This window comes from Salmo salar, chromosome ssa20 (genome assembly GCF_905237065.1).
Source record: "Salmo salar chromosome ssa20, Ssal_v3.1, whole genome shotgun sequence".
NCBI classification, from domain to species: Eukaryota; Metazoa; Chordata; class Actinopteri; order Salmoniformes; family Salmonidae; genus Salmo; species Salmo salar.
Genome location: NC_059461.1, coordinates 64,754,904 through 64,772,686, shown reverse-complemented (window position 1 = coordinate 64,772,686; position 17,783 = coordinate 64,754,904). Strand labels below are relative to the sequence as shown.

Genomic DNA, 17,783 nt, shown 5'->3' with positions numbered 1-17,783 from the left:
TTATGAGGTTGGGAGATTGGGAACCTATCTAGCTGGCTAGCTAAAGCCAACTTCAAGAAGGAATCAATAGGCTAAACAGCTTGATCAAATTAATTTACAAGCATACCCTTCTGCCCATCACCGGCAGCTTCAAAGGGTTTTCCCATGGAGACAGCAGAAGAACCCTTTTTGGTTCTAGATAACACCTTTTTTTCGAAGAGTGTAGCTACCAAGCCATTTCAGGCTATCAATCAAGTTAGAGTAGCTTGTCTAACTACGTATCTTAGCCGGCATGCCTGCTGGCAAGGTTGCTAGACTTTAGAAAAGCAAGCAATTACTAAATGTGCATCATTAATTAAAATGACAATTGAACAGGTAAAGAGGTATGCTTAGAAAGGTAAAGAGGTAAGCAGAAAAATATACTTAAAAAAATGTATTTTTTTTACATTGAATTGGGCATAATGACTATGGCTCTAGATTGAAGAAAAAGGCTGTTTCAGGTGTAATAATTGGTGTAACAACAGATTCACTGACACAGCATGTCTATGACAGCACCTCTATTGTCTTGCTACAGGGTCTGTTCTGGGTCCGACAGGTATTACTCCTAGATGAGAACTGTTGACGGGGCGAGTTCAGGGGGGGAGGGAGTGGTAAAGGTAGTGTTGCTCCAGTCTACACTCAGATTGCTCCATGAGCTGATTGGTAGAGGCTGGAGAAGATGTACACTGGTCCCCACAGCCAGGATGACAATGGCAGCCAGTACAGTGAGACCTCTCCTCAGGACCAGCTGGGTGGTGGAAAGCATTCCATTGGGGCTCCCATCCTCCCTCTTCACCTCTGGGGTCCCATTGCTTCCCCTGAGGTCTTCCTGGCCCTCAGTACTCACTGAAATGTATCCATTCACTGTCTGGGTGTGGAAGCAGGCACAATCTGGGTTAGAACAATGTTATTCGCGAGAGTATAGAATAAATAATATAAAACATAGGACTGAGCAACATGTTTTTACTCACCCTTCCACTGTTCTCTGTGGTTTCAGGTGCAACTATACTCCTCATTGACACCATATGTCCAGCCTTTCCAGCTCGTTTCACAGCCTGTCACAAATAGATCAACTCCATGATGCTCTCAACTGACAGCAAACATTTCCTTCACCCGCCCCAGGCCACTACTATGCTTCACAGAAACCATAAAGATAGAGGTATGGGCTGTCAGTCTCTCAATCACCTAAGCCTTTGTATGTTCCAGATAGGGAAGTGAAAAGCCACTGGTGACGTACCTTCTCTGTCATTCTCTTCCAGTTGAGCCTGAAGATGACAGTGATGAAGAAGGTGGACTGTAGAATTACACAGATGAACAGGCCTAACCAGAACCCTGTGTAGAGGGAGGAGAGGAAGAGGGAGAGGGAGAGGAGAGGAGAGGAGGGAGGTTAGACCGGCATTGACCAAAGACAAGAACATTGTGTCATCTTCAATAAAGAATACTCCCGCGATTCATGATTCTTGATTACTAGTGAAAGCAAAATATTTTCCTGAATTTGATCATGACCATACTTCTGTTGCAAGTATGTGGCAAGGCAGTAAGCATGAGCAAAGACCTCTGGTCTTGAAAAGGAAGTCTAAAATTGTGTCTGGTTTTCATAAAATTCAGAAATGAGTAAATACCTAGGACCCTGAGGCCAGCTGTGAACATCAAAGAGATGCCCAGTGGAAGGCCCACACAGTAGTAGGTGATAAGATTAGCCATCGCTGCTATCTTCTGTTGGCCCGTGCCCAGGATGATGCCCATGCACACACACTGGGACAGACAGACAAATCTAAGATTAGTGGGTGTTTACAGAGAGAGACAAACATTGTTGGCTGGCGGTCAACAGGTTTCATGTCTTATCACTCATTCAACAAGTGTTCCAGGAAAATTATATAGACTATCTCCCTTATTCCAACATACAGTACCAGTCAAAAGATTGGACACAGCTACTCATTAAAGGGTTTTCCTTTATTTTTGTACTATTTTCTATATTGTAGAATAATAGTGAAGACACCAAAACTATGAAATAACACATGTGGAATCATGTAGTAACCAAAATAGTGTTAAACAAATCAAAATATATTATATATTTGAGATTCTTCAAAGTATCCACCCTTTGCCTTGATGACAGCTTTGCACACCCTTGGCATTCTCTCAACCAGCTTCACCTGAAATGCTTTTCCAACAGTCTTGAAGGAGCTTCATGAGATAGTCACCTGGAATGCATTTCAATTAACAGGTATGCCTTGTTAAAAGTTCATTTGTGGAATTTCTTTCCTTCTTAATGCGTTTGAGCCAATCAGTTGTGTTGTGACAAGGTAGGTGTGGTATACATAAGATAGCCCTGTTTGGTAAAAGACCAAGTCCATATTATGGCAAGAACAGCTCAAATAAGCAAAGAGAAATGACAGTCCATCATTACGCAAAGCACCCCCACACATCACACCTCCTCCTCCTCCTCCATGCTTCACCGTAGGAACCACACATGCGGAGATCATCAGTTCACCTACTCTCCGTCTCACAAAGACATGGGGATTGGAACCAAAAATCTCCAATTTGGACTCATCAGACCAAAGGACAGATTTGCACCGGTCTAATGTCCATTGCTTATGTTTCTCGGCCCAAGTAAGCCTCTTCTTCTTATTGGTGTCCTTTAGTAGTGGTTTCTTTGCAGCAATTCGACCATGAAGGTCTGATTCACGCAGTCTCCTCTGAACAGTTGATGCTGAGATGTGTCTGTTACTTGAACTCTGTGAAGCATTTATTTGGGCTGCAATCTGAGGTGCAGTTAATTGCCGATTTCTGAGGCTGGTAACTCCAATGAACTTATCCTCTGCAGCAGAGGTAACTCTGGGTCTTCCTTTCCTGTGGCGGTCCTCATGAGAGCCAAATTGTCAAAGACCCCAGCCACCCCAGTCATAGACTGTTCTCTCTACTACCGCATGGCAAGCGGTACCGGAGTGCCAAGTCTAGGACAAAAAGGCTTCTCAACAGTTTTTACCCCCAAGCCATAAGACTCCTGAACAGGTAATCAAATGGCTACCAGGACTATTTGCATTGTGTGCCCCCCCCAACCCCTCTTTTTACGCTGCTGCTACTCTCTGTTTATCATATATGCATAGTCACTCCATGTACATACTACCTCAATTGGGCCGACCAACCAGTGCTCCCGCACAGTGGCTAACCAGGCTATCTGCATTGTGTCCCGCCAACCCCTCTTTTACGCTACTGCTACTCTCTGTTCATCATATATACATAGTCACTTTAACCATATCTACATGTACATACTACCTCAATCAGCCTGACTAACCGGTGTCTGTATGTAGCCTCGCTACTTTTATAGCCTCGCTACTGTATATAGCCTGTCTTTTTACTGTTGTTTTATTTCTTTACTTACCTATTGTTCACCTAACACCTTTTTTGCACTATTGGTTAGAGCCTGTAAGTAAGCATTTCACTGTAAGGTCTACACCTGTTGTATTCGGCGCACGTGACAAATAAACTTTGATTTGAATTGATTTGATTTCATCATAGCGCTTAATGGCTTTTGCGACTGCACTTGAAGAAACTTTCAAAGTTCTTGAAATGTTCCCGTATTAACTGACCTTCACGTCTTAAAGTAATGATGGACTGTCATTTCTCTTTGCTTATTTCAGCTGTTCTTGCCATATTATGGACTTGGTCTTTTACCAAATAGGGCTATCTTCTGTATACCATCCCTACCTTTTCACAACACAACTGATTGGCTCAAATGCATTAAGAAGGAAAGAAATTCCACAAATGAACTTTTAACAAGGCACACATGTTAATTGAAATGCATTCCAGGTGACTACCTCATGAAGCTCCATCAAGACTGTTGGAAAAGCATTTCAGGTGAAGCTGGTTGAGAGAATGCCAAGAGTGTGCAAAGCTGTCATCAAGGCAAAGGGTGGATACTTTGAAGAATCTCAAATATAAAATATATTTTCATTTGATTAACACTTTTTTGGTTACTACATGATTCCATATGTTATTTAATTGTTTTGATGGCTTCACTACTATTCTGCAATGTAGAAAATAGTACAAAAATAAAGGAAAACCCTGGAATGAGTAGGTGTCCAAACTTTTGACTGGTACTGCATATAAATGATTTGTAATTATAGCAGTACTATTGTATAAAATGTTATTAATTTTTTCAATGGTTACAAACCACTTGAGTTGACTTACCACTAGCCCATCAAAGAACTGAAGGACACAGTACACATTGAGAAGTTGAGAGACCAGATTTATGATCTGACTGAAAAGGAATTAAATAATCGTTATTGAGATGGTCAGGTTACAATTTGGTACGGTCTTGATTTGAATCATTATGTTGACTATATGTACACTCTACTTACTCATCAGAAGTAAACATGAAGGCGATCACTGTTTTAGTAGAGATCAGCACAATTCCCTGAATTACTGCCATTGAACCTAGGACGTGGAATGGAGGAAAAAGACATGCACTACTGCAAAAATATGACTAGTTTGTCAAAGTAATTATTATCATTTTAGTTCACCATCGTTCACCGTAGTTGTGATGGTTGAAATAAGGGCCATATGAGCTAGAGTAAGTGTGTGACTGACCTGAGAGGGCGAGGGACACCTTGGTGGTGAGGATGGCCCCAGCTGTGTCTCCGGCCCCAAGAGCATTCCCCACACGAACACATGCTGCAGCCTGGATCCCCATGGGGAACTTTACCCGCACAACACAAAACAACACGTTATCTGGACGCCTCATAAACAGCTTGCTGTCTTAGTCTAACCATGTCTCAAACAAAGTTAATGTCTGCTTTTAACTCAGATTTAATGTTGATCTGTAGCCTATATGTACAGTACATTTTGGGTTATTCTTCAGCTTATTTGGACTGGATAGCCAGTGCATTAGGCTTCATTTGGTTTCCATGATAGGTGTTAGAGTGGGTGTGTAAAGAGTTCTGTACACATTACCATGTAGTTGATGAAAGCCAGCATTATGACCACATGTTGAGCAGCCAGGTCCACTTCACTCAGCATGCCTGAGAAAGAGAGGGGGAAGAATGCAGAGTTGGATGTTACATAGATATGGGTGTTTTGGCCTTTTGAATGTGACTGTTCATTGGTGTTAACTTTAAGAGCTGAAATGTACCTGCAAGGAATCCCCCAAGCTCATAGATCCACCATTCGAAACATAGCATCAGTGTACTGGGGATGGCTAGTTTCATATAAGAGCCCCACTCCTGCAGCGCTTCTGTGGTCCAACCTGTAGGAGGAGACAAAGGCCTGTTTATCCCAACACAAACCGGTCTATTTCAATAGGCCACATTCATTAGGCACAATCAGAGAGATGGACGTTCTCTTACCTCCCCATGTTTTCACATGTAGCTTCTTCCAATAAATGTAAGCAAACAAGAAGGAACATATGTAGAGCTGGGAGAGTGTATTAGCTGCTGCAGACCCTCTAGAAAACAAACACACACCAACAAAAACGCACATAATTACAGTAGTTGGTACATAATTGATACTCTGACTATGTTACTGACTGTTAAGAATATGGCACTGTTATCAATGTTTCTTGTGTGAGCACACCTACATAACTCCCAGGTCCATCCAGTAGAGCAGGATATAGTTTGTCACCACGTTAGCGATGTTGGCTGCTGCTGCTGTGTACATCTGAGGCAGTATTATCCCCTGAGCACAGAAACACACTAGTTGATATGATCATCCGATTCACACCTAACCTGGGTTACTGTACTCCTAGATGACTGTTTTACTCAGAGGTCACCAAGTGCAACATAGCTTCAGCGTGTAAATCAGCGAGAAAGATGTGTCGGCATCGAGTAATTGTCTCTGGCCCCCTCCCAGTCTCACAACTCAATCGCTAGTTGAAAACGGTTTTCTGCCCCTCCCAAGAGATAGAATTTGTAGATAATTGGCCCTCTTTCTGGAACTCACCCACAAACAGGACCATGCCTGGCCTGCTGAGGAGTGACGGACTCCATCCTAGCTGGAGGGGTGCTCATCTTATCTATGAACATAGAGCCCTGTCTAACTCCTCTAGCTCCACTCACTTCTAGATTAGACTACTGCAATGCTCTACTTTCCAGCTACCCGGATAAAGCACTAAATAAACTTCAGCTAGTGCTAAACACAGATGCTAGAATTTTGACTAGACCCCAAAAACTTGATCATATTACTCCAGTAATAGCTTCTCTACACTGGCTTCCTGTTAAGGCTAGGGCTGATTTCAAGGTTTTACTGCAAACCTACAAAGCATTACATGGGCTTGCTCCTACCTATCTTTCTGATTTGGTCCTGCCGTACATACCTACACGTACGCTACGGTCACAAGACGCAGGCCTCCTTATTGTCCCTAGAATTTCTAAGCAAACAGCTGGAGGCAGGGCTTTCTCCTATAGAGCTCCATTTTTATGGAATGGTCTGCCTCTCCATGTGAGAGACGCAGACTCGGTCTCGACCTTTAAGTCTTTATTGAAGACTCATCTCTTCAGTAGGTCCTATGATTGAGTGTAGTCTGGCCCAGGAGTGTGAAGGTGAACGGGGCCACAGTGTCTCCCGACCCCTCTTGTCTCAGCCTCCAGTATTTATTCTGCAATAGTTTATGTGTTGGGGGGCTAGGGTCAGTCTGTTATATCTGGAGTATTTCTCGTGTCTTATCCAGTGTCCTGTGTTAGGGCTTTTAGGCTGGGTTTCTGTATAGCCCTTTGTGACATCGACTGATGTAAAAAGGGCTTTATAAATACATTTGATTGATTGATTGATTGAACTCAGATAACACAAGAGACTGGGATGAGGATGCCATCATAGAAATAAGAATGAATAGAACGGCCGTCTCCACTCAAGTCAATGATGGCATAATGGATGGAATGGCAGCCATGTTGAGTGTACCCATGCCAGGAAGAATCATGGTGTAACCTTCAATCTGTGCAGTGATTTGTTGAGTCAACTCAACTGACATTACATCAGTTGGCATCATTTGAATGAACATTCTTCATTACCATGGTAATCCAGCATCACGTGATTGAACATTCCCAAATACCATGCAAATGATTGTATCACAATACCAGGCAGCCATTGCGAGTGTACCTATGAGTTTACCAGTCAATTGTAAGGGTTAAAGCATCCAAGGCTCTTCTATTCATTCTTATTTCTATAGACGCGATGAGGTGTGAGGAACAAAACAAGTCATTTGTAGCCCAGCAGCACGGTCAGTGTACCTGGTTTTGGAGATAAGAAGCCTGAAGTTGATGCAGGAAAATAGCCTGAAAGAAAGAGATACAGAGTAAATTAGAAAGACAGGGACGAGAGGATGTTTAATGCAATTTAATGAAAAAACACAAAATGTACTATTCATCTGATAAGAATAGGTTAATGGAGCCATCTAGTTGAAAACTCAGACACAATTGAAGCCACCCTAAAGAAGTGGGTGTTTGATAAAACAGATGACTCACTGGTACTGCAGGTAGGTAGGCGATGACATACAGCTGTGCTATTCTGAAAGACAGAGCATGTATTCGCTGTTAAATCACACACCATTACTACACCTGTTTCCATGTATTTACCCTATACACACCACATACTGCTAAACTCTATCAATTTACCATTAAGTTGTCCGTGAAAATCACCTATTCAGGCAGCAGTGACAGAATGTTTATTGCATCTAGAAACTAACAGCAATCTGTACATCTCATTGAGTAGGTCAATTGGCTGTGAAAACATTGCTGTCATTTCCACTGAATGGAGTGTTTGGGGAATTGCCAGGGGCCACATTTGATGGCGAGAGCAGTCAGAGATGGTGTTATTGCACCTAAGAGAATGAGGAGTTCTGTTCTCCCTCAATTAGCATACAAACAAGCGTAATATCTTTATCCAGCATCAGAGGCACAATACCATGCATTAGCTGTATCTGTGATGTGCTCAGGTCTGAGTCATTGTCAGTGTGAGTAGGGCCTCATATTTTTCCCGACTATGTGACCTGGGAGCTAGTCATAGGGTATAACCAGGGTCAATAAAACTCTGGAGCTAGTCATAGGGTCAAACCAGGGTCAATAACAACTCTGGAGCTAGTCATAGGGTATAACCAGGGTCAATAATAACTCTGGAGCTAGTCATAGGGTCAAACCAGGGTCAATAATAACTCTGGAGCTAGTCATAGGGTATAACCAGGGTCAGGAACAACTCTGGAGCTAGTCATAGGGTATAACCAGGGTCAATAACAGCTCTGGAGCTAGTCATAGGGTATAACCAGGGTCAGGAACAACTCTGGAGCTAGTCATAGGGTATAACCAGGGTCAATAACTCCGGAGCTAGTCATAGGGTATAACCAGGGTCAATAACAACTCTGGAGCTAGTCATAGGGTATAACCAGGGTCAGGAACAACTCCGGAGCTAGTCATAGTGTCACATCCTGACCAGCAGAGGGACTAGTTGTTTAGTATTTTGGTCAGGACGTGGCAGAGGGATGTTTGTTTTGTATGGTGGTGGTTTTGTGTGTGTTGTAGAGGGGTGTTTGATTTATGTGTTCCTGGGTTTTGGGTGTATGTTCTAGGTTAGTATGTTCTAGGTTGTATTTCTGCATTCTGTCTAGTTTAGGTTTTCTATGTTTAGGTTTGGGTGCTGGACTCTCAATTGGAGGCAGGTGTTTCTCGTTGCCTCTGATTGAGAGTCCTATATATGGGTAATTGTTTGGTGTAGTGTTTGTGGGAGATTGTTTCTTGTTTTGCCTGTGTGAGCCTGACAAGACTGTTTTGTTGTTCGTGAGTTCGTTGTTTTGTTATTTCGGTGTTCTCTTTGATTTCAAATAAATATCAAGATGAGCATCCACATTCCTGCTGCGTTTTGGTCCTCCATTCCAGACGACAACCGTGACACATAGGGTCTAACCAGGGTCAGGAACAACTCCGGAGCTAGTCATAGGGTATAACCAGGGTCAATAACAAATCTGGAGCTAGTCACAGGGTATACCCAGGGTCATTAACAACTCTGGAGCTAGTCATAGGGTATAACCAGGGTCAGGAACAACTCCGGAGCTAGTCATAGGGTATAACCAGGGTCAGGAACAACTCCGGAGCTAGTCGTAGGGTCTAACCAGGGTCAATAATAACTCTGGAGCTAGTCACAGGGTATAACCAGGGTCAATAACAACTCCGGAGCTAGTCGTAGGGTATAACCAGGGTCAATAACAACTCTGGAGCTAGTCATAGAGTATAACCAGGGTCAATAACAACTCTGGAGCTAGTCGTAGGGTATAACCAGGGTCAATAACAACTCTGGAGCTAGTCATAGGGTCTAACCAGGGTCAATAATAACTCTGGAGCTAGTCATAGGGTCTAATCAGGGTCAGGAACAACTCTGGAGCTAGTCATAGGGTATAACCAGGGTCAATAATAACTCTGGAGCTAGTCATAGGGTCTAACCAGGGACAATAATAACTCTGGAGCTAGTCATAGAGTATAACCAGGGTCAATAATAACTCTGGAGCTGGTCTTAGGGTATAACCAGGGTCAATAATAACTCTGGAGCTAGTCATAGGGTCTAACCAGGGTCAGGAACAACTCTGGAGCTAGTCATAGAGTATAACCAGGGTCAATAACAACTTTGGAGCTAGTCATAGGGTATAACCAGGGTCAATAATAACTCTGGAGCTAGTCATAGAGTATAACCAGGGTCAATAACTCCGGAGCTAGTCATAGGGTATACCCAGGGTCAATAACAACTCTGGAGCTAGTCATAGGGTATAACCAGGGTCAATAACAACTCTGGAGCTAGTCATAGGGTATAACCAGGGTCAATAACAACTCTGGAGCTAGTCATAGGGTATAACCAGGGTCAATAATAACTCTGGAGCTAGTCATAGGGTATACCCAGGGTCATTAACAACTCTGGAGCTAGTCATAGGGTATAACCAGGGTCAGGAACAACTCCGGATCTAGTCATAGGGTATAACCAGGGTCAGGAACAACTTTGGAGCTAGTCATAGGGTCTAACCAGGGTCAATAACAACTCTGGAGCTAGTCATAGAGTATAACCAGGGTCAATAATAACTCTGGAGCTGGTCATAGGGTCTAACCAGGGTCAATAACAACTCTGGAGCTAGTCACAGGGTATAACCAGGGTCAATAACAACTCTGGAGCTAGTCATAGAGTATAACCAGGGTCAATAATAACTCTGGAGCTGGTCATAGGGTATAACCAGGGTCAATAACAGCTCTGGAGCTAGCTCTGGAGCTAGTCATAGGGTCTAACCATGGTCAATAGTAAGTTGTTATTTTCTATGGTAGAGTAGGTCAGGGCGTGACAGGGGGTGTTTGTCTGTTTTTGTATTTCTAAGTTCAGTTTCTAGTTTTGTATTTCTAGGTTGTTTTTTGTTTGGCATGACCTCCGATTAGAGGCAGCCGGTTGTCGTTGTCTCTAATTGGAGGTCATATTTAAGTTGATGTTTGTCCCACTTGTTTTTTGTGGGTGATTATATTTTGTGAGTAGTGTTCGTTCCTCCTGCGTCACGGTTTGTTGTTTTGTCATTCAGTTTATTTTTTGTATTGCATTAAGTTTCACAGTTTAATAAATATGTGGAACGAAACAGACGCTGCATTTTGGTCCGATCATTCAAACAGCCGTGACACACAGGGTATAACCAGGGTCAATAACAACTCTGGAGCTAGTCATAGGGTATAACCAGGGTCAATAATAACTCTGGAGCTAGTCATAGGGTATAACCAGGGTCAATAATAACTCTGGAGCTAGTCATAGAGTATAACCAGGGTCAATAACAACTCTGGAGCTAGTCGTAGGGTATAACCAGGGTCAATAACAACTCTGGAGCTAGTCGTAGGGTATAACCAGGGTCAATAATAACTCTGGAGCTAGTCGTAGGGTATAACCAGGGTCAATAACAACTCTGGAGCTAGTCATAGGGTATAACCAGGGTCAATAATAACTCTGGAGCTAGTCATAGAGTATAACCAGGGTCAATAATAACTCTGGAGCTAGTCATAGGGTATAACCAGGGTCAATAATAACTCTGGAGCTAGTCATAGAGTATAACCAGGGTCAATAATAACTCTGGAGCTAGTCATAGGGTATAACCAGGGTCAATAACAACTCTGGAGCTAGTCATAGGGTATAACCAGGGTCAATAATAACTCTGGAGCTAGTCATAGAGTATAACCAGGGTCAATAACAACTCTGGAGCTAGTCATAGGGTATAACCAGGGTCAATAATAACTCTGGAGCTAGTCATAGAGTATAACCAGGGTCAATAATAACTCTGGAGCTAGTCATAGGGTATAACCAGGGTCAATAACAACTCTGGAGCTAGTCATAGGGTATAACCAGGGTCAATAATAACTCTGGAGCTAGTCATAGAGTATAACCAGGGTCAATAACAACTCTGGAGCTAGTCATAGGGTATAACCAAGGTCAATAACAACTCTGGAGCTAGTCATAGGGTATAACCAGGGTCAATAATAACTCTGGAGCTAGTCATAGGGTATAACCAGGGTCAGGAACAACTCTGGAGCTAGTCATAGGGTCTAACCAGGGACAATAACAATTCTGGAGCTAGTCATAGGGTCTAACCAGGACCCAGAGTTTTCTCTGGTCATGAAAAACTCCTGGCCCTAATATAAGTGGTAGTGTACTATAGTGTGAGTCAGACTCCAGGCCATCTGACTGTAATAGTCACCACTAGCCAGCCTCCACCCAGTACCCTGCCCTGAACTTAGTCACTGTTACTAGCCGGCTTCCACCCAGTACACTGCCCTGAACTTAGTCACTGTTGCTAACCGGCTTCCACCCAGTACCCTGCCCTGAACTTAGTCACTGTTGCTAACCGGTTTCCACCCAGTACCCTGCCCTGAACTTAGTCACTGTTGCTAACCGGCTTCCACCCAGTACCCTGCCCTGAACTTAGTCACTGTTACTAACCGGCTTCCACCCAGTACCCTGCCCTGAACTTAGTCACTGTTACTAGCCGGCTACCACCCGGTACTCTACCCTTCACCTTACAGACTGTTGCCCTATGTAGCCTACATAGTCATTGAACAAAGGTCAATAATGTTTGCATACAGTACTGTTTTACTGTTTTATTCATATACTGTCCATACAGTCTATACACACCATCATATGTGTACCAGTCAATGTCAGAGTCCGGAATATAAATATATACAGTACTAGTCAAAAGTTGGGACACACCTACTCATTCAACGGTTTTTCTTTATTTTTACTATCTTCTACATTGTAGAATAAAAGTGAAGACATCAAAACTATGAAATAACACAGCAAAAAAGTGTTAAACAAATCAAAATATATTTTATATTTCAGATTCTTCAAAGTAGCCGCCCTTTGCCTTGATGACAGCTTTGCACACTCTTGGCATTCTCTCAACCAGCTTCACCTGAAATGCTTTTCCAACAGTCTTGAAGGAGTTCCCACATATGCTGAGCACTTGTTGTCTGCTTTTCCTTTACAATGTGGTCCAACTCACCCCAAACCATCTCAATTGGGTTGAGGTTGGGGGATTGTGGAGGCCAGGTCATCTGATGCAACACTCCATCACTCTCCTTCTTGGTCAAATAGCCCTTACACAGCCTGGAGGTGTGTTGAGTCATTGTGCTATTGAAAAACAAATGATAGCTAGACTAAGCCCAAACGAGATGGGATGGCGTATTGCTGCAGAATGTTGTGGTAGCCATGCTGGTTAAGTGTGCCTTGATTATAAATAAATCACAGACAGTGTCACCCGCAAAGCACCCCCACACCATCACACCTCCTCCTCCTCGCTTCACGGTGGGAACCACACATGCAGAGATCATCCGTTCACCTACTCTGCATCTCACAAAGACATGGCGGTTGGAACCAAAAATCTCCAATTTGGACTCATCAGACCAAAGGACAGATTTGCACCGGTCTAATGTCCATTGCTTATGTTTCTCGGCCCAAGCAAGCCTCTTCTTCTTATTGGTGTCCTTTAGTAGTGGTTTCTTTGCAGCAATTCGACCACGAAGGTCTGATTCACGCAGTCTCCTCTGAACAGTTGATGTTAAGATGTGTCTGTTACCAGTGGTGTAAAGTACTTAAGAAAAAATACTTTGAAGTACTTTTTTGGGGTATCTGTACTTTACTATTTATATTTTTGACTACTTTTACTTTTACTTCACTACATTCTTTAAGAAAATATTGTACTTTTTACTGCATACATTTTCCTTGACACCCAAAAGTACTCGTTACATTTTGAATGCTTAGCAGGACAGGAAAATAGTCTAATTCACGCACTTATCAACCGAACATCCCTGGTCATCCCTACTGCTGTCACGTCCTGGCCAGTATATAAGGTTAATTGTTTTGTAGTTTGGTCAGGGCGTGGCAGGGGGTATTTGTTTTCTGTGGTTCGGGGTGGTGTGTTTTGTGTAAAGGGTGTTTGATTTAGTAATTCCGGGTTTTGGTTTATGTTTAGTAATTCTATGGTTAGTCTAGGTTGTGTGTTTCTATGTTTGGTTGATTGGGGTTGGGACTCTCAGTTGAAGGCAGGTGTTGTCTATCTGCCTTTGATTGAGAGTTCCATATATTAGGGTGTGTTTGTATGTGTGATTTGTGGGTGTTATTCTGTGTATAGCCTTGTGCCTTACCAGACTGTTTATTTGTCGAGTGTTCGTTTTTTGTTATTTTGTATGTTCATTTTTGAGATTAATTAAAAATCAAGATGAGCATTCACGTACCTGCTGCGTTTTGGTCCACATTTTCTGATGACGATTTCGCATTATCGTCAGAAGACGAAGACAGTTGTGACAACTGCCTCTATTCTGGCGGACTCACTAAACACAAATGCTTCATTTGTAAATGATGTCTGAATGTTGGAGTGTGCCCGTGGCTTTCCGTAAATTAAAAAAACAAGAAAATGGTGCCTTCTGGTTTGCTTAATATAAGGAATTTGAAATGATTTATACTTTTACTTTTGATACTTAAGTATATTTTAAACCAAACACTTTTATACACTGGGGGACTTTTACTTTTACTTGAGTCATTTTCTATTAAGGTATCTTTATTTTTACTCAAGTATGGTTGTTGGGTACTTTTTCCACCACTGTCTGTTACTTGAACTCTGTGAAGCTTGTATTTGGGCTGCAATTTCTGAGGCTGGTTACTCTAATGAACTAATCCTCTGCAGCAGAGGTAACTCTGGGTCTTCCTTTCCTGTGGCGGTCCTCATGAGAGCCAGTTTCATCATAGCGCTTGATGGTTTTTGCAACTGCACTTTTTTCCGGATTGACTGACCTTTACGTCTTAAAGTAATGATGGACTGTCGTTTCTCTTTGCTTATTTGAGCTGATCTTGCCATAACATGGACTTGGTCTTTTACCAAATAGGGCTATGTTCTGTATACCACCCATATCTTGTCACAACACAACTGATATGCTCAAACGCATTAAGGAAAGAAATTCCACAAATTAACTTTTAACAAGGCACACCTGTTCATTGAAATGCATTCCAGGTGACTACCTCATGAAGCTGGTTGAGAGAATGCCAAGAGTGTGCAAAGCTGTCATCAAGGAAAAGGGTGGCTACTTTGAAGAATTTCAAATATAAAATATATTTTGATTTGTTTAACACTTTTTTTGGTTACTACTTGATTCCAAATGTGTTATTTTATAGTATTGATGTCTTAACTATTTTTCTACAATGTATAGAATAGTTAAAAATAAAGAAACTGTTGAATAAGTAGGTGTGTCCCAACTTTTTCCTGGTTCTGTATATATCTACATTCCGGACTCTGACATTGCTTGTTCTGATATTTCTTAATTTGTTTCTTTGAATTTTGTGGATTTATGTGTATTGCTTTGTATAGTTAGGTATTACTAAACTGTTGGAGCTAGAAGCATAAGCATTTCGCTGCACCTGCAATAACATTTGCAAAATATGTGTATGCGACCAGTAACATTTGATTTGATTTTGACAGTGTAGTTGTTACCTGGCCACCTCAGGCTCCTGGCCCAGAGCCAGCAGGATAGACTGGGTGTTGAGGAGCATGGCCCAGCAGGGCAGACAGAAGAGCAGCAGGATCAACACACTCCTCTGGAGAATCACCCCCACACGCTGCAGGTTCCTACCTCCAAATGTCTGCTCAGACACACACACACACATCACACACATACACACACACACATACACACACAAACAAACAGCAGCATGAATGACATGAGACATTATCGCTGGGGTCACAGTCTGTGACTGTTGCATATATTTGAACTGGAACGTATACTTCAACTACTGCTTTCAAATATATTTACATACCTGAGATACCAAAGTGTCACATGCTAAGGCAAGTCCACCTCCTGTTGCTGCAGTCGTAACATTAATAGTCTGAAGAAGATGACCATCAAACACATTTACAGCACACAGTTACACACAGATTTACATTCTTACGTTACATTTTTTTTTTTTTATGAGAATTGATTATATCATTGCTATCCCCTCCCTTGTGGTTCTTCAAATGAACACCAGAATCTGTGAGGACCTTAGGTGATGTTGTAATCTTTCAAACCATTTTCCCGCTCTTCTCTAATCACATGCAGAGGAGCCATTTTCTTATCTAAGCTGATAGACCCCAGCAGTTCACACAACATAGCTAGAGGATTGACTCACCGCGCAGGCCAGGCCATAGCCAGCTAACACCGCATTCCCCAGGCGACCACAGAACATAGTGATGACAAACGGAAGCAGGTAGTTTAGGATTCGAGACAGCAGCTAGGGGAAAAAGACATGCATAAACAATAACAAACACCCCATTGGGCAAAACTGGTTGAATCAACACTGTTTCCACATCATTTCAACCCAAAGAATCTATGTGATGATGTTGAATCAACGTTGAAAACTTATTGGATTTGTAAAAAGTAATCAACGTAAGGACATTTCACCTCACTTTGAACCTAAGTCCAATGACATAGTGACATTTTTTGTTGATTTCACACTGAATTTACAATAGTTGACAACTCAACCAAATGTAAATCCAAACTAAACGCTGAACTGACGTCTGTGCCCAGTGGGACAGACATTACTTCTAAGTTAATAAAGAGAAATATACTTGAAACACTAGTTCAAATGGGCTTTAGTGTCCCTCGGAGTGTACTTTTAATAAATCATAGAGCCATTAGTATGCACTGCACAGTTCATCCTGTAGCCTAGTACTTAATTCTCACAGAGTAGTCTACCTATAACCCTAGCAACAGAGCTATCCACTTCCAAACAGGGCCACACAATAGCTCTGTCCCAAATGGTACCCTATATTCCCTATATAAGGCACTACCTGTTAAAAAGTAGTGTTCTATATAGGGAGTATATGGTGCCATTTGGGAAACCCACAATAACACACAACAGGCTAGGTGGGCAGTGCCAGTCCTTACCAAGGGTCCAGTCATCCGGAGAATGTGGTAGAACTCCTCTCTATGCGCCAGGGGGATTCTGTGCCTTACCCAGCGGCAGCAGAACAGTTTGTCACTAGACTCCTCCATTATAGGTAAATTAGAATTAGAAGTGGGCCCAGATGCCAGTGTAGGCACAGAGTCTTCCATCCCAGCCTCTGTGTCTGTCCCCTCTCAGTCCTCAGTAGTGTTACTGTTGGTACTGTGCTGTAACTCCCCTGTCACTGTCAGACAGACAGCTCCTCTGCAGCTGTGTAAGCACTGCTCTGGTCAGCAGGTCACCAATGCAAAGTTTCAACATCCCAAAAGGCTTACTCATTGAATAAAAGTGTGAGACATCTCAAGTGCCTTGGCATTGCATAATAGAAGGAATCAGATAAATAGATAAGTAGAACAGAAATTCTGCCCAAAAGACATCAACAAGGACCGAGAGATACAGACCAATAAATACCCCTATTTATTTTATATTAACAGGTCTTTTAACTGAATGGCTAATACTTGTTGGGTATTTATGCTTTGTTTGCATCTCAGGGATGGGGGTGGAGTTGAGTGAATCATTATGTGTGTGCCAACAAAGAGAAACATGAGTTACAATGTGGCATAGATGTAATTAACCTTATCCTCTTCCTCTGTACTCAATGTGAATAGAAATTAGATAGGTGATTAAGAGCATACAATGGTTGTGGATAGTATTTTTATGACAACAAACTTAGCTTATGACCAAGCAATCAACCTCAAACCCAAAGTCAATTTCAGACTATTCAACTAGATGTGTGTTGATCATTAGGAAGGATGTAGCATCAAACATAAACGTGGCTGACAATCTCCCTCGTCAGAGCAGCAAAGATCCCCCAGCCAGTACACTGGCCTATTGCAACAGAAGATGCAGACTGTGGTATTGGCAGGGGAAAGCTTCATTTACCTGGCCATCTGTAACACTGCCACAGCAGATGGTAATGCAAATGGGAAAAATATACTGTATCTTATGGATGGAATACATCCTTATTATATTTTTACCTTTATTTAACTAGGCAAGTCAGTTAAGAACAAATTCTTATTTACAATGACGCCCTACTTGTAAATTTTCATGTATTCTCATGAAAACTTTATGGAAAGGTGCTGTTGTCTGAAGTTCGTTTATGGAGGAGAATTACAAACCAAAACCAGTAGACACAGCCAAAAAGTATAAAGACACCTATCAGGTAGAGAGAACTGATGACAGTGACAGGGAGATGTAGTATCTATCTGCACTCCCACTCTCTCAGCACAGGAGGGGGCAACAGGGCTGTAAATACTTGGAGGGATGAAAGCTGTCTAAAATCTCAATTGCTATCAAAAGGTTCCAAA

General features: G+C 42.2%; 1 protein-coding gene and 1 long non-coding RNA gene across 2 annotated transcripts; one reads left to right on the top strand and one right to left on the bottom strand.

The window, feature by feature from the left end:
* Positions 1–583: 583 nt before the first annotated feature.
* LOC106581174 (multidrug and toxin extrusion protein 1) lies at positions 584–16,703 on the bottom strand. The gene is made up of 17 exons (XM_014163052.2): positions 16,419–16,703; positions 15,661–15,762; positions 15,310–15,378; positions 14,987–15,135; positions 7,473–7,515; positions 7,239–7,283; positions 5,594–5,691; positions 5,364–5,461; positions 5,150–5,263; positions 4,972–5,039; positions 4,609–4,717; positions 4,380–4,455; positions 4,210–4,279; positions 1,641–1,773; positions 1,256–1,350; positions 990–1,073; positions 584–886 (listed from the first exon to the last, which is right to left on the bottom strand). The coding sequence occupies exons 1-17, from the start codon at positions 16,584–16,586 to the stop codon at positions 584–586; spliced, it is 1,824 nt and encodes a 607-aa protein (XP_014018527.1). The 5' UTR covers positions 16,587–16,703.
* Positions 851–1,468, top strand: LOC123729281 (uncharacterized). Its single transcript, XR_006760997.1, has 2 exons — positions 851–1,177; positions 1,278–1,468. It is a non-coding gene; the product is annotated as an uncharacterized lncRNA (long non-coding RNA).
* Positions 16,704–17,783: the final 1,080 nt, after the last annotated feature.